General features: G+C 41.5%; 1 protein-coding gene across 2 annotated transcripts in view; it reads left to right on the top strand.

The window, feature by feature from the left end:
* The first annotated feature begins 824 nt into the window (after window positions 1-824).
* The window catches only part of MAN1A2 (mannosidase alpha class 1A member 2), a 229,958-nt gene continuing 205,881 nt past the window's right edge, over window positions 825-24,901 (top strand). The window contains exon 1 of one of the 2 annotated variants that reach the window (XM_006135741.4): window positions 825-1,595. In XM_006135741.4, coding sequence (XP_006135803.2) covers window positions 1,291-1,595 — 305 coding nt within the window. In that variant the 5' untranslated portion in view covers window positions 825-1,290. Of the gene's footprint in view, window positions 1,596-13,276; window positions 13,438-24,901 lie in introns of those variants that run through there. The other variant, XM_075904629.1, reaches the window with a different exon arrangement.

Consider the following 24,901-nt stretch of genomic DNA (forward strand, 5'->3'; position numbering starts at 1 on the left):
TCAGTGCTTCTTGCGGAAATACTATGCTACTCCCGTTTGGGCAAAAGTCCTTTTGCGCAAAGCTTTTGCACAAAAGGGCCACTGTACACAGCTCAGATTTGTTTTGAGCAAAAAAGCCCCGTTCACGAAAATGGCCATCGGGGCTTTTTTGCGGAAAAGTGCATCTAGATTGGCATGGACGCTTTTCCGCAAAAAGTGCTTTTGCGGAAAAGCGTCTGTACCAATCTAGACGCTCTTTTCCGCAAATGCTTTTAACGGAAAAGCTTTCCGTTAAAAGCATTTGCGGAAAATCATGCCAGTCTAGACGTAGCTGATTAGGTTTTTTGATCGAGTTAATTTATTTTGAGTTTTATCACTTGTATTAATTGGGGTTGCTTCACTTTTAACAGATTATTATGGTAATACTGCAAGTCTTTAGATCTATGTAACATGCAGGCAATTAAATAATTGGTGTGGAAGTGACAAATCCATCCCTCCCCAGGCCGATGAACTGCAGGTGAGGCGGTAAGTCCGGCGGCGAAGGTGGGGAGAGCTGGGGAGGGCTGCGGTGCCGCGGAGGATGGGTTGAGACTGAGCGTGGCTGGAGCTATTTGGGGATGCTAGGTGGTGCTCGTGGCATGTGTGCAGCGCGGAAGCTGCTGCCCCGCCTTCCACTCCCCTGGGCCACGCTCAGGGCAGGACCCCACCCCGGGGCAGCGCCCTCCTCCCTGCCTCACCCCGCGCGCGCTTACACCACCCCACCACAGGTGGGGGCAGCTCAGTCTCTCGCTTCCCCTAGCGCGCAGGCGCGGAACGTGTGCGTTTGCGCGCGGGGGGGGGGGCGGGAGCGCATGCGTAGCAGCGGGGTCAGGCACAGAATCGTTGGCTGCTGCCGGGCGCTTGGCTCGGCGGCCAGGGCGGGGGAGGGGGAGCGGAATGAGCCTTCGCTTGGCCCGGCCTCGCGCGCGCTGGGGAACCGCCGCCACCCGCCGGGCTCGGCCCCAGCGACCCGCCTGCCGCCGCGGGGCTCCCGCCGCCCCGTAGTTACCGCCGCCCGGGAACGGCGCCCGGCATGTGGCCCCGCGGGTGCTGGGGGCGCCGGCGCAGCCGCTGAGCCAGTCCCTGCAGGGCCGGGCCGGGGCGCTGTGCCGGGACCTAGCGGCCAGGGGACGGCGCCTGCTGAGCCGGCCATTGGATCGCGCCCGGCTCGCCGAGGGCTGAAGCGCCCCGGTTTGCTGCTCTCCGGCTGCCCGCGCCGTGGCTGGCGGACATGAGATGATATAAACTCCCCGCCGTGCCGTGAGAGGGACGATGACCACCCCCGCTCTGCTGCCCCTGTCTGGGCGCAGGATCCCCCCCCTGAACCTTGGGACCTCCTTCCCGCACCACAGGGCTACCTTGAGACTGTCCGAAAAATTTATCCTCCTCCTCATTCTTAGTGCCTTCATCACCCTCTGCTTCGGGGCGTTCTTCTTCCTCCCGGATTCTTCCAAACACAAACGCTTTGATCTGGGTTTGGAGGATGTGTTAATTCCTCACGTGGATACCAGCAAGGGGGGCAAAAACCTTGGAGGCTACTTGATCCATGGACAAGGACGCGATGAGCACAGGCACAGGTATAATGTATGCACGTGGGTTTTGTTTCACATAAAAAAGAAATGCCCTATCTTGCTGTCATTTAAGGGACTGCAAATGGGAATCGGTTTGGGCACAAAGAAAACCTAGTAAAGGAGACTGCAGTTGGCCTAGCTGTGTAAGGTGATTTTTTTCCTTCTTCAGTTTCCAGGAAAATGTAGCTCTACCTAGATGGCATTTTCTTCTGACAAATGTAAAAATTATGATTGCTTAATTGTTGCTAAAAGTGGTACTGTCATGCAAGGGGCGTAATTTTGGATTGGGCCCACAACTGGAGAATCAGCTTAGGTAGCCTTGATGTCTCCAACATCAGATGTCCATAGTATTAATTTTTCTCTATATTTCCTATGTGTTCTCTGTGCCCTTTCCCATACCTTCCTCAAGGTGCTGCTTGTGATGCTGTCTGGGGTCTCCTAGCTTTTGGACCCTGGTCCACTATGATTCTGATTCATTCAGGCTCTCAACCCTTGGCCCTAACTTGTGCTGCTGTTTTAGACAGGTGGCTGACTTTCTTACTTGTTCTGCTGAGATGGCTAGGAAGCTAAAACAGGAACATGAGAGAGAACCTGGTGCTATGAGAACAAACTGAGGTGGTAGTGATAGCAGTTTTTCCAGTAATGATCACTGGTGGAGGGGAACTATAATTAAGCACTAGAACTGAACTGTTAGTGCTCACTGGTCAAGGTGGCCTTAGTGGGCTCTCTAGTCAGGTGTCTATGCAATTTAGGGTTTGGTTGTCTCACGTTAAGCCTCAGACTTGAATTCTGTAGAAAAACTATGCTTAATAAATTCTCAGAAACTTGCAGGTGAAGAATTTTTTAGTACACTTACAATGTAATTCTGGTGTATAAGTCATAATGTGGCAGAAAAACAAAAGTGAATTTTACTAGTCTCTTTTCATTCTCCAACATGTGTATTAGTGATACCACTGAACTTAATTTGTTAATAAAAATGAGTAACAGTAAAGGAATTTAAAAAATACTCAAGCTTTTTTCTTTTGGAGTCATGTGAAATAGGTTGACTCTTCTACAGACAGTAAGTTTTTTTTAAACGGTGGTATGTGCTGGGTTTTAAAAGATGGGGTTGCCCTATTTTGTTACTGTAGAGTATATAAAGGCAACCTGAACATTGGGGTATTTCCCACCTTTGTATTTTATATTAAAAATTTCAGCAATGTTAAGTGTGATTATGCATGGAGGACCTATTAGACATCTTGGAGTACATTTATGAGATCTGATGCTTTAATTGAATGGGCACAGGTGCTGAATATTTTATAAAGAAAATGTTAATTAAACCTCTACAGTTTAATGCTACACAAAACAGTGCTAGACATTCTAACTAATAAACCTTCCTAATTACTTATGTAAGGAGGTCTTATAGGTAGGGATGTTAGCCTTTAGTCGAGTAAACGATTGATTGATAAGCCTGGGTTTATCCGTTAATCCTGTCGACTACATGCCCTCCCCTCCCCCTGCTGCCTCTGTATCCCATGGAACCACCTGCTTCCCCTTGCTGCCAGAAGAGGGAGGAGGGAGCAGGGGAGAGCTGGTACTCAGGGGGAGCCTGTTTAAAAGCCAGTGCAGCTCCTGTCTGTGCGAAGCTCAGGCCCCTGACAGACAGAGGCTGCTGCCTTTGTATCTGTGTTTTTAAAAAGGCTCTACTTGTGGACCAGCTCCTGCCTGCTGCCCTGCACTGCTGCCTCTGATACAGAGGCAGCAGCGTGGGGTGGCAGGGAGCTCCCCGGGGGTGAGGTCAGAAGCACACTGACTGCTGGCCCGATCCCTGGGGACTACTGAATAATCATGTAACTGCTAAGATTTTGTGTGGCTACATGATTATTGAATTCATTGATACCTAACATCCCTAATTATAGGTTGGTAGACCTCTGTTGGCAGCTAGTCATCAACAGGAGCCAGAGTCCCTCTGCTTTGGCTGGGTTAGTTTCAGTGGCCTGGGTTATTAGCTGTTAACTCAGGAATAGGCAATAAGTGGCCCACTGGTTGGATGTGGTTTGCCAGGTTTAGACCCCGGCAGGCCACTGGTGCTTTACCTACCTTTCTGTAGGTACAGCCACTTGCAGCTTCCTTGGCCGTGGATCGCCATCCGCAGGCAATGGGAGCTACGGGAAGTGGTGTCCCAGTCTGTGCCTCTTCCTGCAGCTCCCAGTGGCCTGATGGGAGCTGCAAGCAGCCATACATATGAACAGGCAGGTAAATTAAGTGCTGGCGGCCAGCCAGAGGTTAACCCTGGCAAATTGCCTCCAGTTTATTGCCTACCCCTGTACTAACTGGTGGTACTTCCAGGGAGCTAGGAACACCACCATACCCTCTTTGTGGGTTCAGTGAGCCCTGACTCATATTTGCCCCATATGGATTGCCTGGTACTCTGTATATATAGTCTTGTAACACTTTTGTAATGGATGAATCAAAAGTCTGCAACATTCATTTATAAGGGAAGTACAGAAGCAAAGGGAAGGAAAAAATGGATTTGACATGGGTACATTAGTAACATCCATACAGTGAGCAAGTAGCACAATCCTAGGGTGAATTTCCCATATTCAGGGAGTATAGTTTATTCCACAGTAATGGGCAGTGTAAAGTGGAGGTGTCAGTTTACCTTGAGTCATTGCAGGCCTGAGGCTGTTTGTGTGGTGAGGTGCAGAGGGGTACTCATTTGTTCTGAGGGCTAACCTCTGCAGCAGCAATGACAGGGTGTCTGGCTTGTGAGTCTTGCCCACATGCTCAGGGTTCAGCTGATCGCCATATTTGGGGTCGGGAGGGAATTTTCCTCCAGGGTAGATTGGCAGAGGCCCTGGAGGTTTTTCGCCTTCCTCTGTAGCATGGGGCACGGGTCACTAGCAGGAGGATTCTCTGCATCTTGGGGTCTTTGAACCATCGTTTCAAGGACTTCAATATCTGAGATATAGGTGAGAGGATTATTCTAGCAGCGGGTGGGTGAGATTCTGTGGCCTGAATTGTGCAGGGGGTCAGACTAGATGATCAAAATGGTCCCTTCTGACCTTAAAGACTGAGTCTGAGGTGTTCTCCTTGGAAAATGTCCCCACAGTGTTGGCGCCTTCTCAGTCTTTGAGACCAGTGGTTCTCTCGCAAAATAGTTCCACAAACCCCCCTCAGGGTAAGATAGGTAAAACACCAGGCAAGGAGAGACCGCCAGGAGATCAGTCACCTGCACTCCCCTCAGGCAGGGCTGTCCTCTCATTCCCCCATCCAGTTGGCTTCCATTCCCCAGAGTTCACCAAATCACAGTGCTCAACATCCTTGTTGAAGTGAACGCATACCATCTTATCACACCCTCTCTCTCAGCTATCTGTCAAGAAGGCTTTGTATCTTGCGCAAAAGGTTTTTTTTGCACAAAATGGAAGCGGCTACGCTGCTTCTTTTTGCACAAAAACCCCATGCGCAAAAAGAATTGTCAGAAAATATGCTAATGATGTCGAGACTCATGCTAATGAGTCCCTCATTAGCATATTTTCTGCTGCGAAAACTTTCAGTGCAGACGTAGCCCAAGTGTGGCTCCTTTTTTTTTAATCAAACCATTAACTCAAGTTATGCTTGCCATATGCTGTTTTGTCTCATGATTCTTTTGTTTCTCAGGCACCATGATCTGCATTTGTAAAGTAGACAAGTCAAACAAAAAGCTATTTCTCACATATTCTTGAATTGTATGATACCTTTTAGTGGCTCACCCTTGGAGAAGAAAAGGAACTTGCAACTGCTAACAGCTAATAGATTTTTGACGTATCTTTTGGAATTCCAGATCCCTGTGCGTGTGATCTCCTCTTCCCTCCGTCATAGAAAATATCTACTTGAAGACCTATGAGTTCAGTAGTGATATAGCAAAGGAGGTTATTAGGGTTGTGCCAACTTTGGCGTTATTATTTGTGGGTATCTTTACATAGAGGTAACTTTTCTGTTATGTTCAAAGTAGACTTGAGTCAGTCTACATAGTTTCTGTCCACACTATAGAGAAACTTTGCCTGCTAACCATTGGATGCGCCCAGCACTTTAAGGTGTGTGTGTGTGCACGTGCACACACTCACACACTTTCAGCGATGAAAAAGCCTCCTTTTGGATTACATTTGATTTGACGTACCAGTATGGACAAAGACCACAAAACTCAGTCATAAGTGATACTTAAGTATGACTGGCTTCCTGAAGGGACAGAACATCTTGAATCAGCCTCATTTTGTAGTAGACACTTGCCCCTTTGGTGGTGAGTTGGACAGATTCCTCAGGTGTCAATTATACCCTGCTGGAGGTGCTTCTGGAAAGCACTGAGTTTCCACGTAGAAAAGGAGAGGATTGATTGTTTTACAAGCTGGACTACGAGACTGGACATGATGGAATCTCCTTTCACAAACCCTGGATCTTCAGTTGGTGACCAAGCTGATTTCCTTCTTCAGCCAAAGAGAATGAAAAGTTCTGTCTGATATGTAGCTTATAAAATGTTGTAATTGATTTTGGAGGCCTTGTGGCTGAAGGAAGAATATTTTGTAAGAATCATGATAGGTATTCATAAAAGATAGAAGCTACCGATCTTACATTTGTAGAAAACTGCCTTACATATACAATGGAGCTACTATTAATCTTTTCCTTCCAGTATCTGAGTAACTCACTAAACAAGTCCTCCAACATTGTAATCAAATTTTGGGACAGTGCATATTTCTTTCCACCAAGATGGAAACTTGCACAGTCTCAATATTCATGGAGGCAGTCCTTCGATATCAAAGGTACAAATTATCTTCATTGGTCTTCAAGCTTTCCTGAGATTGTTGATGGACCCAGCCAGGGAAAGAAAAGCAAAGATGTTATTGAGGGTGCTTTGTTAGGTTAATTACAGCTGCAGTCTCCTGAGCTTCCTATCTTTAGCCTATTAATCAGTTAAAATAGCATCCCCTGCTCACCTGAAATTTTATCAGTGTTTTTGTGAATTGTTTGTCTCTTGTCCAGAGAAAATGTGTTAACAAGAATACATTTAGAATCTGAAACAGACCTGTAATTGTACTGTTATTCTCATTCTTTGGTATATCAGGGAATGGATCAGCTGTTGCTATGGTTATTAACACTTTAATTTCTTGTTCTTCATTTCAGTGCTACTCAGGATGGGTGTTTTAGAATATTCATAGGGTTAAATGAACTGAATTAACAATCTTGGAAAGATGCATAAATCTTTGGTCCAGGAAAAGAGAAAGCAGGAAATACTGTTACTGGACATGTACAGAGACAAGAATAGAGACCCTAAAAACATGCATAGGTTTAAAAGAGAGTGTGTGTATGGGGGGAGGGGGAGGGGGGGGAAGCTTATCTTTTGAGAGAGTACAGGTTCAGATAGAAGGCTGTTGAAATGGTACAGGACATCTAGAATGAGAGACATGCACGCAAATACCAGATAGACTAGTCCAACTTTAATGCACACCTGAGGACTCAGGAAAGAGTGACAGCTGTGTGACTTTAGCAACCAGCTGATCTCCAATGCCATAGTTTATAAATAGCTACTTATTGGACTGCTCCTTACCAATTCCTTCACAGCTGTTACAAGGTCACTTCATTCCTTTACAAGACTGATTTAAATTTTCCTTTCCACAAAATGAGGCATTTTATTAACTTTTTAATTGATATGTCTGTCACCTAATGTAAGTAAGTTGGCTTGTTTTGATATTGGAGCTGTCCTATGACTTCTTGTGTTAATTAAATGTCTTGAAGGTCCCTCTAATTTGAACATCAATCATACTCTTTTTTTTTTTTAATATATATATATACACACCAAATGTCTCCTCTATGTGCCCCCTCACCAAAACTCTTTGTGGCTCAAAAGCTTGTCTCTTTCACAAGCAGAGGTTGGGTTCAATAAGATTTTTTTTCACCAATCTTGTCTTTCAAAGCTGGTAAGTCATTACTACAGCAGGAAATATATGTGTATGCAAATAAGAGTATAATCCCACCAGCACAACATCTCACAGCCACTTCAGAGCAGCAGCTGGCCTATCACTATGCCAAGAGTGCAGCCTTTCAGAAACACATTCACTTTACAGATTGAGAGTAGGATAATTATTAAAAACAAATGTATTATAAAAGGACAAACCAAGCACCAGGGTGGCACTGAAATTGCAAGTATTGTAAGGGCTTGTCCAGGGGATGCAGCAATATCCATTAGAGCAAAGTGATTTTTAAGTTCACTAATGTGTGATAGTGCCCTGGTGGGGAGGAACAGGTGGATGACAGTGTGCTACTCAACACTCTGCTGTGCCCGATCCCCAAAAGATGCATGTCTGTTACAGCCCAAATCTCTAGCTGAAGTTGTAGAGCCATGTTTTCAGCTATGGAGTCCCTAGTTCATTTTATGTTCACAAGAAGTCAGCATCCTTGTCGTATGTTTCATAACTGCTTTATTAGTCACTGAACAGTTATGGGTCAATAGCCATTTTCATCTCTTATTATCCTGAAATGACAGAATATTGAGCAAGGTGACGGAGAGCTGTTTGAATTATATTAGCATCTAGAGTCTCCATTGTTCTAGGCATCATGTAAAGAACTTTTTACTTTGTTTATCAAAAACTTTAAAACTGCATTTTTACTTATTGTAGTAACATTCATCTTAAAAAAAATTTTTTTTACTTATTCTAGTAACCTTATCCATCTTGTTTCTCTAATCTGTGTGTCCTTTTACCTATTGTGTAAAATTAAGAAATGGGCAGGGTGAGGATAATACCATCTGTTCATCACAGTGTGTCAGGATCTCTCTCTCCATGTTTGTATAGTCAGAAAATGATGTCATTAGCTTTGCTAAAAGTTGGAAGGCAGGATCACCTGGAAACACACAAGGCTTTTTGGTGGTCTTGCTGTTGAGACTTTAAAATTTGATGAATTTTTCAACTGAAATCAATAGATGGACTGTGTGTGCTGAGCTATTACTTCAGTGTCGGAAGTAGTATAACGCTGAAGTGAGCTATTTAAGTTCAGTAAATATACCCAGATGACTAAAAGCGATAACACCTAGCAAGGCAAAAGGCTAAAGTAGACATGATTGGAAATGCCTTTTACGTTTGTAGTTACATTCCAAATTTAGGAATCTGAATAGGATTTTTTATGTTGAGAATTTGTCAGAATGGCCTTCATCTTGCTTGCTCTTATCTTCTACTACAGTGTATCTCAACCAGTGGTACGGGTACTCTTACGGGTACTCGAGAGAAGTCTGGGGGATGTGCCAACATAACTGAAATTTAGAGAACTTAATTTTTGTTTTAAGTTTTACTGTGCTTTATTATTTTTGTGCTTTTTACACCCAAACATTTTATTGCCTGCCTGGCTACGATTAAGTTGTTTAAACAAATGTGTTGCAATGGTAAAAAAAAAAAAAATTGTGTGTGTCTGAAAAATGTAGGTTCCGGGGGTACTTACAACTTTTTTTTTGAAAAAGGGGTACTTTATTAAAAAAAGGTTGAGAAACACTGTGCTACTATCAGTTTTAGAGAATTTGTGCATCTGTCTGTGTGTCTGTCCGTGAGTCCATTTGTACAAAGAAATCCTACTAAACAGTAAGAGCTAGGACCACCAAATTTGGAATGCAGCATTCTCTTATTTAAAACAAGGTTAGGGTTTGGTTGTGCCAGGATAATGGGATGTGTCTGGTATGCAATTGTTTTGCATCAGATGGGAAGGGTGAGGTGTGTGAGCAAGGACAATTATACTCTCAAATGACCACAGGGAGGGCAGCAAGCTCCCCAGCACCAGGGAGCAGCTACTGGCTGGTAGCATGCACCCTGGCCAGTCCTGGGGAGCAGCTGCTTGCTGCTGTGTGGTCCCTGAAACTGGAATGATTAGCTGATTTTTATTATTTCCTAGGCTGATATTGTTTGTGTGAATGTAAAATGCAGTGTCTGGTTTTGTGATTTCACTGTCAGACTAAGTTTGTGCTTTAAGAAAAGGAAGGAGGAAAAATCTTACAAATTTTTGAGTAGGCAATTAGGTTCCCATATTTACTGTGACTTTGCTATTGTTTCTTAAGACTAGAAGGGACCATTAGATCACCCAGTTTGGACTCCTGTGTAACACGGGACAATTATCCCTTTCTTGAGCAGAATAACCTGTTTGACTGAAGTATATCTTCCCGAAAGATACCAACTCTTGTTTTTAGACTTCAGAAGATGGACAATCCATCCGTTCCTTTGGTAGTTGCAGTTGTTCATCACTCTCACTGTTCAGTATGTATCTTTTTTTCTAATTTGAGCTTCTATCCATGGGAGCTTGTTATGCTTTTTTCTGCTATGTTAACCCATTAGCTGCTGATATTATCTCCTAGAGGAACCACTTAATGAAGTCACCTTTCAAAAAAAGATTGAATTCTTTTTAGGTCTCTCACTATAAGGTCTTTTCTCCAGCCCTTTAATTTTTGTGACAATGATTCTCTTCACCCCAACCAGCTTTTTCAAAATTCTTTCAAAAAGGTAGACACCATAATCGGCTGCAGTTATTCAGTACAGAATTGGTCTTAAGTGTCTTATACAGAGATAAGATAAATCATCTTGTTTACTGGTCTTACACTGAAGATACTCAGGTACAACTGTGGTGGTTGGTAGCTTAAAAACCTAAGATATATTGATTATAGTCACTAGTGCTGCTGTAAATCCTTATTTGTGCATAGCCTCACTGAAGTTAGTGGGGCATAATAAGTAAGTGTTTCTAGGACTAAACACCGAGGTATCTTTCTTTAAAGAAAACATCTATCATATTAGCATAATTTTTAATATTAAAATGCTTTTTATTTAGTGTAACATAAGAACAAAATATATGTGAACAAATAAGGGAAAGTTTCTCTCCTTGTAACACAGACAAAAAGAAACTGCATTCTTAAATTCATATGGTGAAAGGAATTTTTTGCTATCTTTGAACTACTGATTATTATATAGAAAATAAGATTCAACTGAAAGTTGTCGGTTTAAAATCAGCTATTTGTAGTATTCATTCATTGAAGTGACACAGTGTTCATTCATTGAAGTGACACAGTGTATGACATTAACAGCCTGGGAGACTATGGTATGAAATTAAACTAGTTTCCATCCAGGTTTGTGTTTCATAGAATTTCTCAGACATTGAAACTTTAGTTCGTTAAACATCAGTTCTGTTGGCTAGGAAGAGTTACTTTACCCATAGATACAGATGCAAGGTGGGTAGGATACATCTTTTATTGGACTAGGGTGTTATGGTCACAGACAGGCTTTTGAGTTTACACAGAGCTCTTTAATATCATGGGACTGACACGGTTACAACAACACTGCATGTTTACCCATAACTCATTTTAGAAGAGCGAGATAAGTAGGTGAAGTAATGTCTTTTTTTGGACTAAATTCTGTTGATAGAAGGGACAAGCTTTCTAGCTTGAAAGGGCTCAATCTCAGGTCTGGGGATGGTAACCAGAGTGTCCAAGCTAAATACAAGGTGGGACAGATTGTTTAGCATTTGGGGTTCAGACATGTTGTAGGAGGCCACTTAATGAAATGAGGGCATTTCAGATTAGCAGGCAGTAGGGGGTGTACTGAATGGTTGTAGTGAGCTAAATAATCAGGATTTGTTAAGTTTAGGGTCTATCAGAGTTAGGATTTTAAGTTCCCAGGCTAGTCTTCTGAATATATTGTGCAGGTTTCCTTTGAGGCCAAGGACTGAGGGGTCACATACAGAGTGATTCACCCCTGGGAGACAGCATGTTTTTCTTTTTTTTTTTCTGTGTGAGTTCATTTGAGACCATAGCAACTGTCAATTCACCCACATAGTTGTTGTGGCTTATGATGCACTAGATTAGGGATGGGGAACCTTTTTGGCATCGGGCCAATGACCCACAGAAAAATCAGTCGGGGGTCTCACACAAGTGTGAAGCAAAAAAAATTCCTTATTGACATGGCACCCGACTGAGAAGGAGAAACACTCCCCATATTTCCTTTGCATACCATCCTAGTAGATTTTGTGTGCTCCAGCCCTGTGGTGGGGCAGTGTGGGGGAGGGGGAGGGAGCTGGAGTGCTAGCACTGGTTCCCTAATTCAAGGGAGGCCCAAAGCCTTGGGGGCTGGATCTAGGCAAGCTGGGGACTGCATCCAGCATCCGGACATGAGCTTCTTCACCCCTGCACTAGGTGAAGTATGTCACCTGTGGAGATAGGCATGTGTAAGGCTGGTGGATCTTGAAAGATGAGTTGTGGGACTATTGAGCATTGTGGTGGTGGAGAGATGTTTACAGGGTTTTCCATCTGTTATGGCATATGGTTCTATATTGAGTTGGTGTGCCCTGTATTTGTGGGGAAACTTGCGTCTCATGATAAACTTAGTGAGATTAGAGGGGTTTGTGGTTATTTGGAGAGCAGAAACAGGGATTTGGGAAGGATTTTTTTTCAAGATGTGGTCCCCATCAAGTATGTGTTATAACGGTTTGATATGTCATGTACATTCTAGTGTGGCTTGAGAGGTGATAGCTAGGGATATGCAGTCAATGGGTTTTATCTGTATTGACCGTTTTTCTCAGGGCGTTCACATTCCCTTCTACTTCTCTGGTGTAATCCTTGTGTAGTGAAGACTATTTAATTTTATTTAGGTGTGTATCCTCAAAGTTCTCTTTGGAGTAGAGTGGATAAGTTTAAAAAAAAAAAAGCTAATTTTTATTTTTTTAATGATTTACATGATTTATATATTTTAAAAAAACCACCTGTTTTGTATTAAATCCAGATTTCATTTTAAACATATGTAGGCCTAAACTATTTATAAAGTCTTAGTTCATTTAAATAAAAAAGTACTGAAACCATAAGCCTCTATCAAAAACTGAATTAAATGCTGCTTTCCTAAATAGAGTCCCTCCCCTTGCCTTCCCCTCAAACTCTTAACTTTTGAGCTCACATTTTATAAATGTGGCACAACAATATTGTGTAATGTATTAAAGGGTTGATATTTTGGGGGACCCAGGGACTGGTTGCAAGAGGTTTGCAAAGTCATCACAGGCATTGGGACCCAGCCTCTAACTTCAGGAGTCACCTTAATGTATCTTATCAGAATCATCTACTGAATTCTCTGGGTGGTCGTCTTATTTTATAGTTTCTCCCTATCTTATCTCTGGCTCAGTTCTCAAAATATGGATATTTATGACTGCATCTACCCTGGAAATGTACACTTCACCTCCTGGAAAAACACTAGTCTGCCCAGTGACTTTTAGCTGCTGCTTTTGGTGACTTTTAAGTAAATGACTTCTCTGTTTCCTTGTGTGAGCACAGACAGATACAAACAGAAATCTCTGAATTTCTCAACAGATATCCTCTCTGTCTCTAAACAAATGAGATATTGCAATGCAAAAAGCACGTGCGTTACAGGAACAGAAGTCTTGGATTGTTGGCTTTTGTTTTTTGGGAGTGGAGAGAAGAGTGTTGTTGGGATGGGGGACTGAGTGAGTTACAAAACAAGGGAGAAGGAGCAGAGTATGTAGCCAGAAAGGAGGAACACCAATGTCAAAGCAAGATACTGTGAAGGAACAATATTCTTCAGAGTGCAGCCATTGATTTCAACAAATGGGAACTAGAAGGAGAGGAAAAAAACAAATAAACCCTGCTGTGGCTACAGGCTGTTTTTTTTTTTTTTTAAGACCTTATTTCGGAATATTTGCAGGGAGTTCCCGTATCTCTGGGTAAAAAAGAAACATGTGCCAAATGAAAACAGTGCAATAGAGAGATCAAAGACAGAGTTATCAGACTGAAACAACCTGAAAAATGCTCTTCAGAAGGCAATGACTATACTGATGATGATGTGGACATGTCTGAGCAATCTATCAGGAGGTTAGTGAACTTACTTTTTGCACCATTCTTATGGACTGCCTACCACATTTACCATGCTTGTAAATGATAACTTAGATTATTCTTCTAAATTTGTATTTTTGGTGTATAATTACATGTTTTGAAATTCATATGTTCAAAAAGTAGTTATCAATTACATTTTACTGTTACTGCTGGACTTTTGGGATTTTTTTTATTGCTTAATATAATTAAATATCCTAGATGAATTTTGTGAATAAAAGTAAAATTTTATTAGGCTTTTATGAATTTTAATATTTATTTTTTTCAAGCTGTTTGGTATTTTACCTAAAGATAAGTGTTTAAATAGGTATCAATCATCCTTATTACTTAGTTTCCCTATAAAATATGTTCAGAACAAATTTACATAGTTTGAATAGTAGTACAAACAGCTGCAATAGGAAGAATCTTATTTTTTAAAATGAGCACATTAACACTCAGTGACTTTTTTCCAACTTTTTGAGTTGTCAGTTTTAACCATGAGTGGTTATGAATATCATCTGAAATATCTACAATGTCAGGGTCTTTTGTTAGTATTGGCAGCAGCGCGGAAACTAACCACATGTCTGGCAGTAAATTGTGTGTGTGTGTGTAAAGAGAGAAAAAAAAGCTTGCTTCATAATTCTGTAAAATAATGGATGAGTTCATAATCAGGACAAGCAAATTCCAGCAAGACTGTAGAGAAGCAAAGGTTACTTCATTCATACATGCAACACGTTCTACCTTTCGTCTTGCCTGGGGGGAAAAAAGAGTTCATTAACATATGTCAGTCATTAAAACCAGGCTACCTTCTACTTGGCAAAGTAGACATTGCTGGACAGTTGCTGGTTATCATGTAGGAGAAAAGTGTGCAAAAAAATGGTTGGGAAATTCATTAATGTGAGTCTTGATGAGTAGAGAAATGTACATGATTCATAACGTGTATTTACGTGACAACAGAAGATGGAGCTGTTGATCTTACAGCAGTTGCTATATCAGGAAATGTGCAGATACCAGAATACTTAAAACTAGCAGTAAAAGCTATAACAACCCATTGACAAAGTTGTGTGTGCTTTTTCACAGACAAGGCTGCAAAGGTAGCAAAGATGAGAAGAAATCTACAAGAGGATAATGAAGGGAACCTGAAACTTATAACACAGAAGAGTGAAGTTCATTTGTCACATCTTCTAGCCAAAGACTTAAATACAAGTTCAGGAGTAAAGGAAAATGTTGAATTTGCAGAATACTTTTGTAACATCACATTGCTTCAGGTAGACTGTGGAGAAGACAACTCGTTCTCCTCCAAGACGTCTGTTGGAAAGGTTGATTGTTTTGAGCTATTTACTGTATTAAGAACTGGCCTATTCTGAAGACAATTTATGAAGAGTATCATGACACTATATATGGATGTATCTAAAGTAGCCAACATTGGACTAAAGAGAAATGTAGAAGATTATTTTCAGCATAGTGAGCATACTTCCATAGCTTTGGAAAAACTGCAGAAAGATTGCTACTGCATTGTTGATGCTGGTGAATTTTGGAAAATATTTTGAGACATCATATGGGACAACAAAGTTTAAATTGCAGGCTGTAAAGCAGCAGATGGATCAAGCACTTACTTTACCTCATTTTCTAACCTGTATTCTCAGTCCAGAGTAGGAAGGGCAGATGCCTAATTGTTGAAGATGCTGCTGCTATGACATGGGCATCTAATAATCTGTCAGTCATGCCAGCCATAATTTTGAGGCTGTGGGTGAAGCATTACATGTTTGTTGATGTTTTATAGAAGTTACACCAGGGAATTGATAGAGGTCACTAGCGAAGCTCCTGGAACCAGAGTTTGTTGAAGCGCTAAATCAGCTTTTGACAGCAGTATCCTGTTCTGCAGGCACAGACAATTTTCTTCATTTACTCTTATTTATTCAGAGTTCAGAAATCAATTTGAGAGTTAGATGAGTTTTCCTACTTTTTCTTCTATTTCAGTTAATGAATAAAAATGAGGGTGGGCCCCTTGAAATTTACTAGTTTGAAAAGTTTGAAGAACATCCTAAATAACTTACAAGACTGTTTCATGTTAAAGAGACTTGGGTGGTTAGGAATTTAAACTCCAATCACTTTCACTTAGGCATGTTTGAAAATGTTACTAGGCTGACCTGAAATCATTTTAATTTACTGACTACAGTTAATTGCTCTAATAAATCATTTTGTTGAAAATGTGAGAAATATTTTGATAATGAAAGCTTGTATTCCAAACATTTAAAGCTATTAATAAAAATAAATTTAAATGCTGTTACGTCTAATTAAATTCATTGCCATCCTTTAATGCAGTTTGACAGAAATCATGAGCAAACAGTTAATTGTCTAGTAAATTATATAGAAGAAAAAGGCAAATGATAAATTAAAATGTATAGTTAATAACAATCTGAGAATATAAAGCTATATAGTGCTTAAATGTTATATAGTGCCCTCTGCAGTTGAAAAAAATACATACCAAATCTAGAATAAAGGCTCCGTTTTAGTTGTAAATCAACATGTTTCAATGATTATATCAACCAATGAGATGGGCATCTTTTTTTAGAAAATGAGTGATGTATAGATGGAAAAGTTGATTACATTAAATGATTTAAATCAATGCTTTTTACTTGCTGATTTTAATTGATTTAAACCCAGGCAATTTAACTCAGGCCACCCTAGTTGAGTGCAGATTCTGTGGTATTTGACTACTTGGCTGTAGATAATAGGTGTCTTGGTGCCTCTGAGGTGTTTGCTGGATCTTTGGAAATAACTGTGGTGACCTGTGGGTTTCTTGTATATTGTTTTCTGTAGGGTTTCGTTGTTGGAGTGTGCTTTCTTGGAAGTTGATGCTGTAGTGGGAGAGTTCTAGAAAGAGTTTAATGGATGGGTAGTGGAAATTGAAGTTATGGTGGAAATCTGATGGAGTTTAGTTTGTGCTGAGGGTGAAAATGTTACCATTTTATCTCAGGTATATCCTTGGTTTCATAGTGCATTTTTTCCACTACTCCTCCAGATGCCCTTGAAAAGGTTGCCATATTGGGAATCATCCTCATACTCATGACTGCTCCCATGTTCTGGACCATGTTTTTGTTATTAAATCTGAAATTGGGGATGAAGATTAGCTGGATGAATTTGGCAATGTCATTTTCAATAGCTTTTATTCTTAGCTTCATTTTACTTGACAAATGCATAACCCAAGAACTTGATGTGTTTTATGTGCAAGTGCTGGAATTTTTGGTGCACTAGGAGTAATTTGATATGATTCTCTTTATAATGCACAAAAAAATAAATAAATCTGGATCCCATCATGTCTGAACCACAAAAATCCTGCCAATGTTTTTGTATCCAAGTTCCCAATATTCAATGCCTTAAATACAGAATTATGTTTAGCTGCTCTGACTACACAAAGTTGTTGGTAGCACTGCAGATAGAGTTGGTGGGATATGTTCTGTGTGCTTGGAAGGATTAGATATTTATTAAGTGATTTAACCATAGCCGTGCAAGGACAAATATTTACATCCATAACAATCAAAATGTAAAATAAGAAAAATGCTTCTTGAGATCTGAGTTTGATTTATAGATATTTACTTTCTATATTTTCATATGTGATGCTTACAGTTTTTGTTTTATCTATTGTAAAGCTTTACATTTTTGACAGAGATCTATCGGAATGAATTGTAATCTTCCCTCTCTTATTGTTTGATCTCCCCATAATTTTCTCTAACTGTAAAATTGTAAAAATGCTTAAAATATACTGTTATTATCCATCAAAATGATAAAAAGAAATTGAATTTTGTCAAGACTATCTTGTGTGAGTGGTGAAATTTGGGGGCTTGGTTGGAGAAAATTGGCATAAACCTTCAATATCTGTGTTCTGCTGTCCTTTTGAAGTAGTGTCGTACCAGAATACCCCAGAATCACTGGAAAGTTGTGTTGTAGAATTGGCAGGATGTGTTCTGTATTAGGTGGTGAAATTAGGGGATCTTGGATACAAAAATTGGAAGGTTTTCTTCTTTAAAGACCTTCAACAGTGCTAGTAGCTTTTTTATAGTTACACCAAGGACCTGGAAATGCAAGTGATTGATTTATAATCAAAAGTGAAGCAGATTTTTAAGTCTCTCTCCTCTTTAAAATAACCTAGAATGTTAATCGTATTTTAAATAGATAAATCTATGTTCCCATTATGTTTCGTAATTCCTCACGTGTATTCAATCTTACTGAAAGTTTTTTAAAGTAACTAGCTAGACAGAGAGATAACATGACAAGTTTCTGATGAGGTTTTAAGCCCTCATTAAGCAGGTTTATCATAGAAAGCCTAGCAGCCTTAACTATTTCAATGTCAATTCTGTAATCTTAGTTAATGTAAGTATCTTTTCCTCTTACTCTGTGATTGTGTTATTTTCATAAAGGCATCTGTACTGCTGCTGTTAGTCTCTCCCTAAATGGAAAGTGTCCAAATTACTGATTATTTCATCTCATTATAATTATTGAATTTTGAACTAACATTTTGGTCGATGGATGAATACAGCACTTTTTACTCTTAGCAGTTTTTGAGGAGACATTATATGTAAAAATTATGTTCAATAGACAATGCTGTTATAATCTGGATCTCTAGTGGTATTCTTATGCACGACAGCTTGTTAGGATGGGAATGTGGTGGAGCGTGTTTCTATGAAAAAAATTACAAATATTTAGGTTAATTCTAATTGTACCTATCAAAAGCATCCAATAAATCTATAGTAGTTTATCCCCCAGCTCTTTTCCCTAGCTCCCGAAGGTTTTACTGGGGGGCAACAAGAAGATAAACTAATTAATTTTGAGAGACACTAGCTTTTTAAAATCACATAGGTACAGGTCTCCGATTCAAATTGATGTCGGGGTGGATACATTAAAAAAATTGTTTTAATTACATAGACCCTAAAAAGTAAATTTTTAAAACTGTCATTGACACCAATCAGTCTAAATTGTTACTAATGCTGATGAATTCAGATGTTTTAAAGTTGGTCATTTGTAAAAGTGTTTTTGCTTTTAGCTGATGGGTTTAACTTCTAATTATGAAAAAGTAAGAGCAATCGAGGATCAAAAATCATTCTTTCTCATCCCTTAAACTAGAACTATCTCTCTCTCCCCTATACTCCTACTTGTTACCCTCAGCTCCTAGCCAGATTGTCCCAGTCTGTTCCACCCTCCAGTTCACGTAGTCTTTCCTTTGCATTCAGATTAGTCAGCTTCATCCTTCCTCTCTATAGTCCCAATGAGGAAGACTTTTGAGAGCATAGGACAGACTTGTAGCTTAGACCTGTAAATGCAGGGAGAGTCCTGCTCAGTGAAGATAAAATTGAGGAATGTATTTGTTAAAATCCAGGAAGTGTCTACTGAATATGTGTAAACTGTGATTTAATTTTTTCAAAAGCCAACAACTTGCTAAAATTTGGGCAAACTTTCATGGATATGGCAAAAGATATATTCCTGGCACTAAGACCACTGTAGTGCCAAACTTTAAGACCCTGCTCCCAATTAAGGAAGTGATGGTGTAGTTGATAAGCTTTTGCTTATCAGATAATCAGTTAATGCTATGGACTACACACAATCTCCCTCCCTTCCTCCCCCCCCCCCTTCCACAGTAAACATTTTAGCAGGCTGGCCAGCAGCCTGGCTCAGTCCTGTCTTGCACCAGGTCTGGGACCTACCCCTTCTGCGACTCTGCATTTAAAGTGTATTGGGAGCCGGGTGGGCAAGCAGCCTTGCTCAGTTCTGGCTTGCGCTGGGTCCGAGAGCTCAGACTCTTCCTCCCCTCCCACCCCGTGGATAGGAGCTGCTGCCACCCCATACTCCTGCTTCTGATACAGAGGCAGCAGTGCAGAGTGGCAGGGGTTTCCTCAGGAGTGGGGCCGGATTGTACTAGCTGCTGGCCACAACGCCAAGGACTATAGAATAATAGAGTAACTGATAAGACTTCACAGTTATCTGGGAGATGCGACAGCAGTGGTAGCTGATGGCAGATTTCATGTACGCTAAGGCAGTCAGTGATAAATTAATTTAATAAAATCAACTAGATTTAATACAATTCCTAAAACTTCATGTCTTCCAAGGGTCTCTTCCAGCACCATGGTGGTAGTAGTAATATTTGCCTTAATGAAAAAGGAAAGTCACTCCTATTTTTTTTACAGAGCTGAAACAAACATAATGATGTTGGATTAATGATAAACACAGACATCCAGTACCGAGGAGTTGATCATAAGTATAGTCTGAGGATTAATTCTGTTAGGTACTAAGTCTCAATCAGAAGGATGCTAAAAGATGGAATGTGGCCAAAATGGAAAATTACTAATGTCAGAGAAAAATTCAGTTCTTTTTGAAGCCTTTTTTCTGTCCATGACAACAGGATTTCCATGCTTTAAATGAACATGGGTTCATTTGAGGCTTAGCCAATTATTCCTGTTTGCATTTCACCCACTCACAAATACCAGAGGTCAAGGTGCTGTTGTCTGTTCTCTGCTCTCTCAACGAGTTGAGAGAATGAGATTTTTTTTGGAAGGATCTATCTGGTGAGGATCCTTTTACTTCATTAAGTCAGATATTAGCAGAACCTAAGTGAGAGGACTCATTCAAATTCAATGCAGGGAATAAATACCAGAAATAGAGAGCATGGCACCCACTCCTTGGGACACAGTGAATCTGGTCCTTCAGCTCAAACATTAAAGGCTGTTGCTTTTAGATCCAGAAGTCTGTTCAATCCCTGTAGATGATACTTCAGTGAAGTCATTTAAAAATTGCGCTCTGTAGCGAGACTTGAACTGCTTGGACCTTGAAAGTTTGCAGTGAGCTTTTGTGATGGGGACTTGACCCACCTCAGTCAGGAAGAGGTGAATGAGCTCCTCTCAGCACAATCAGCACCAGCCTGGTACATTTATGAAGTCTGCTGCACCTCGAGAAGGGTGACTCCTTAAAGAAGAACCAAGCAGAATGAGGGGTAGCACTTACAGGGAAAACAGAGCTAGTACTCCGTGAGTCCACAGAACAGGGAATGCTGACTAGGAAGGCTGCTGAATGTTCTCTACCACCTGGGTCCTGTGAATAATGACATGAACTTTCTTTAAATTATTTTCCTTGCTTAGAGCCCAGAATGTTCAGCCTGGCTCTTTCAGAGTTTTAAAGCATTTTAAACATCTAGCCTCAACTCAACTAGTGACCTATTTCATAGAATCATCAGAAGAAACCTCTGGAGGTATTAAGTCTAACCCTCTACTAAAAGCAGCACCAATCCCAACTAAATCATCTGAGCCAAGGTTTGTCAAGACAGGACTTAAAAACCTGTAGGGATGGAGATTCTACCACCTCCCTAAGTATTCCAGTGCTTCACCATTCTTCTAGTGCAGGCATGTCCAAAGTCCGGCCCGGGGGCCAATTGCGGCCCGTGTTCCGGTTTAATACGGCCCCACAGGTAATTTGGCAATATCTATTTTTTATGGCCCCCAACGAATCCATATGTATTGAGATGAATACATTATAAAATCTCAGTTAATGTCAGTTGGTCTAAATCAGTTATAAATATATTTGGACACAACATGTATACTTGGTGTTATGTTCCTGTTCATAATTTTTTAACTTAAAAGTTGACAGACAACCTTTATTACCAATACTATGTAATGTACTTTACAATGTTCCTGACATATATTTCAGCTTCCTGGATTTTTTTTCATCTGGCCTTCAGATATGAAAGGCAGAGTGATTTAACACCTGTTTAGATTTGTCATCCATGTGACGAAATGAAAAGTATGCCGTTTGCAATAAACTTTGCATAAAATAGTTAATTTGCATTTAATTTTAATGGTTCAAAGAATGTCAGGCAAAATGGTCGGCCCTCACGCATGTTCACTTCATCAAATCTGGCCCTCTTTGAAAAAAGTTTGGGCACCCCTGTTCTAGTGAAATAGTGTTTAATATCCAGCCTCAGCCTTCCCCACTAACTTGTGGCCATTGCTCTTCATTCTGTCAACAGTCACCACCAAGAACAACCTCTTTCTGTCCTCTTCTGGAACCCCTTCTTCAGATAGTTGAAGACTGCTATGAGATCCTCCCTCACTCTTCTCTTCTGTAGACTAACTAAGCCAAAATTCCTCAGCCTCTCCTCATAAGTCATGTGCTCCAGCCTTCTGCTGAACTGTCTCCAGTGTGCCCACATTAGGGATGTAACAGTATACTTGATTAACCTATTAACTGATGAGCAAAAGCTTATAGGTTAATGCTGTAGACTATGCACATTTCTTCCCTCCCTCCCCCTTGCTAGTAAATTTTTTGCAGGCTGGCCAGCAGCCCGTGTCAGTTCTGGCTCCCACCGGGTCCAGAACCTACCCCTACTGTGGCTCTGCATTTAAAGTGTATTAGGGGCCAGATGGGCTGGCCGCCTGGCTCACTACCAGCTTGCGCCAGGTCCAGGAGCTTAGACCCCTCCCCCCCCTTAGACAGGGGCTGCTGCCTTCCCATTCTAATGCCTCTTTTTATCAGAGGCAGCAGCACTGGGTGACAGGCAGCTGGTCCAGAAAGGGAGCTGGTTTTTAAACTGGCTCCCCTCTTGGACCAGCTCCTGCCTGGCACCCTGCACTGCTACCTCTGATACAGTGGCTGCTGACCCCACCCCTGGGGACTATAGAATAGTTGACTGATAAAAATTCATGAGGTTACTTAACTATTAAATAAACCAATATTTAACATCCCTAGTCCACATCCTTTCCAAATTGGGGGCCCAATACTCCAGATGTGGCTCACTAGTGCTGAATAAAGGGGAATAATCACTTCCCTTAAAGAAGATTTCTTTGTTACTGGCAAGAAGGGACTTTACTTCCTGGCTTAGGAAGGCAATCATGATGCACACACAATTATTTCCAGTTTGAGAACAACTTATACCTCCAGATCAGCGGCACAGCCATGGGTACACGCATGGCCCCACAGTATGCTAACATCTTTATGGCTGACCTAGAACAACGTTTCCTCAACTCCCGTCCCCTTTCACTCCTCCTCTACCTACGGTACATCGATGACATCTTTATGATCTGGACGCATGGCCAAGAAACACTGGAGATATTCCACAGAGATTTCAACAACCTACACCCCACCATCAACCTCAGCCTGGACCATTCTACACGAGAGATCCACTTCCTGGACACCACCGTACAAATCAACAATGGAAAATTAGACACCACTCTCTACAGAAAACCCACCGACTCATACAGTTACCTACATGCATCCAGCTCCCATCCAGAACACACCACACGATCCATCGTCTATAGCCAAGCCCTTCGATACAACCGCATCTGCTCTAATCCCACTGACAGAGACCAGAAGCTTCAGGATCTCTACCAAGCATTAATAAATCTCAACTACCCACCCAGAGAAATAAAAAAGCAAATTGAAAGAGCCAGACGAATACCTAGAAACCATCTACTTCAAGACAGACCCAAGAAAACCAACAATAGAACACCACTTGTCATCACCTACAACCGCCAACTTAAACCTGTCCAACACATTATCAATAAACTACAGCCTATATTGGAACAGGATACCATACTCAAAGAGGCTCTGGGAGACAGACCCATAGTCTCCTATAGACAACCACCTAACCTCAAGATGATTCTTACCAACCACCACAGGACATACCACACTAATACCAACCCTGGTACCTTCCCTTGCAACAAACCCCGTTGCCAGCTTTGTCCACATATTCATTCTGCTGATACCATTATTGGACCTAACCAAGTGAGTTATAAGATCAAGAACACATATTCCTGCGCATCCAGAAATATAATCTATGCTATCATGTGCCGAAAGTGTCCGTCTGCTATGTACATTGGACAAACATCTCAGACACTTCGCCAAAGGATTAATGCCCACAAAACAGATATCAGACAAGATCACAAAGAGAAAACAGTTTCTTGCCACTTTAACCAGAAAGGACACTCTCTCAATGACTTAACCACCTGCATTCTGCTACAAAGACCTTTTACATCTGCACTTGAAAGGGAATCCTCTGAACTGTCATTCATGTTAAAATTCGACACTTGCCAACAAGGACTTAACAAGAATTTGAACTATCTCACCCATTACCAAGACAGTTTCCCCAATTATCACCTGTAATACCATTAACTCACAAACATCCCACTCTCCCTACCTCTAATATCATCAATTCACAGACACTTACCTTCCTTCCCCCCCCCCCCCCCGCATCCCCCTCCTGTTCTGCAATGTGATTTGTCCTTTTCATATTTGTTCATTTTTTTAATTGTATCCTTTGGTATATATGGTTGTGACTACTTTCTTCCACTATTTGATCTGAGGAAGTGGGTCTGGCCCACGAAAGCTCATCATCTAATAAACCATCTTGTTAGTCTTTAAAGTGCTACATTGTCCTGCATTTTGCTTCATGATGCACATGGAGTTTGCCCTTGTTTGCTTGAACTATTATTGGAGGAGAGCTGAACTGTTCCTAATTAGCTATAGGTGGAAACCTCATCAGACCAACTCTGCAACAATGCTTGCAGATGAAGGAAGGTTCCAGGGGCAAAGGTGAAGTGCCCCTACTTGCTCCAAGAATGGGGTGCCCTACTGGTAAACCCTGTGACAGTCACTGGGCACCATATGTGTAACTCTCACTAAAAAGTGTGTTTTTTGTCCCTTTTTAGTGTCATGTGTTCTGTGATTACACAATAGCCACAAACTGTAATAATTATAATTTTGTTTCTGTTCAGACTGACTGGTTATGCATAGGACTGGAGGAGTAAGCCATGGGCACTGTAGACAAGGGATGGGAAAAATATGGTCTTCGGGCCAGATCCAGCCTGCCCTGACCTTCTGGTCTGCCAATGTCCTGTGGCCCAGTGGGGCGCTCAGGCAGGCTGCCTGCTGTGGCCCAATCTGTTGCTCAAAGCAGCCAATATCTGGGGCAGTTGCGTCTCTGCATGCCCCTTGACGAAAGAGGGGCAGCTAAACTGCATGCACTGTCCCTGCCCCCAGCCCATCCTCACAGCTCCCGTTGTCCAGAAACCTGCCAATGGGAGCTGCAGGGGAAGCTGTTGTCCTCATGCTTGCCCCAGCAGCTGGCTGCTTTGAGTGGCATTTGGGGCCACAACAGGCATGCCACCTGCTTGAGTGCCCTGCTGGGCCACTGGTCAGGAGCTGCGGATGGTAAGCACTTCCCAACCAGAGCCTGTCCCGGGTCACAAGTCCCTTCTGCATGCCAATCCCATGGCCCAGGTCACAACCCCCTTCTGCACCTCTGGCCCCTGCCTGGAGCTCCCTCCTTCACTAAAACTCTTTCCCAGACCTCACATCTCCATTAATATAGTAAAGTGTGATCATTTAGCAAGTTCTTACTGCCCACTCCTGCTATAGACCCATGCATAAGGACTCATTTCTGGGGCCATGTGATGGAGACATCAGAGCTTTTTGTGAAGGAAAG

Source organism: Pelodiscus sinensis, chromosome 1, assembly GCF_049634645.1.
Source record: "Pelodiscus sinensis isolate JC-2024 chromosome 1, ASM4963464v1, whole genome shotgun sequence".
Taxonomy (NCBI): Eukaryota; Metazoa; Chordata; order Testudines; family Trionychidae; genus Pelodiscus; species Pelodiscus sinensis.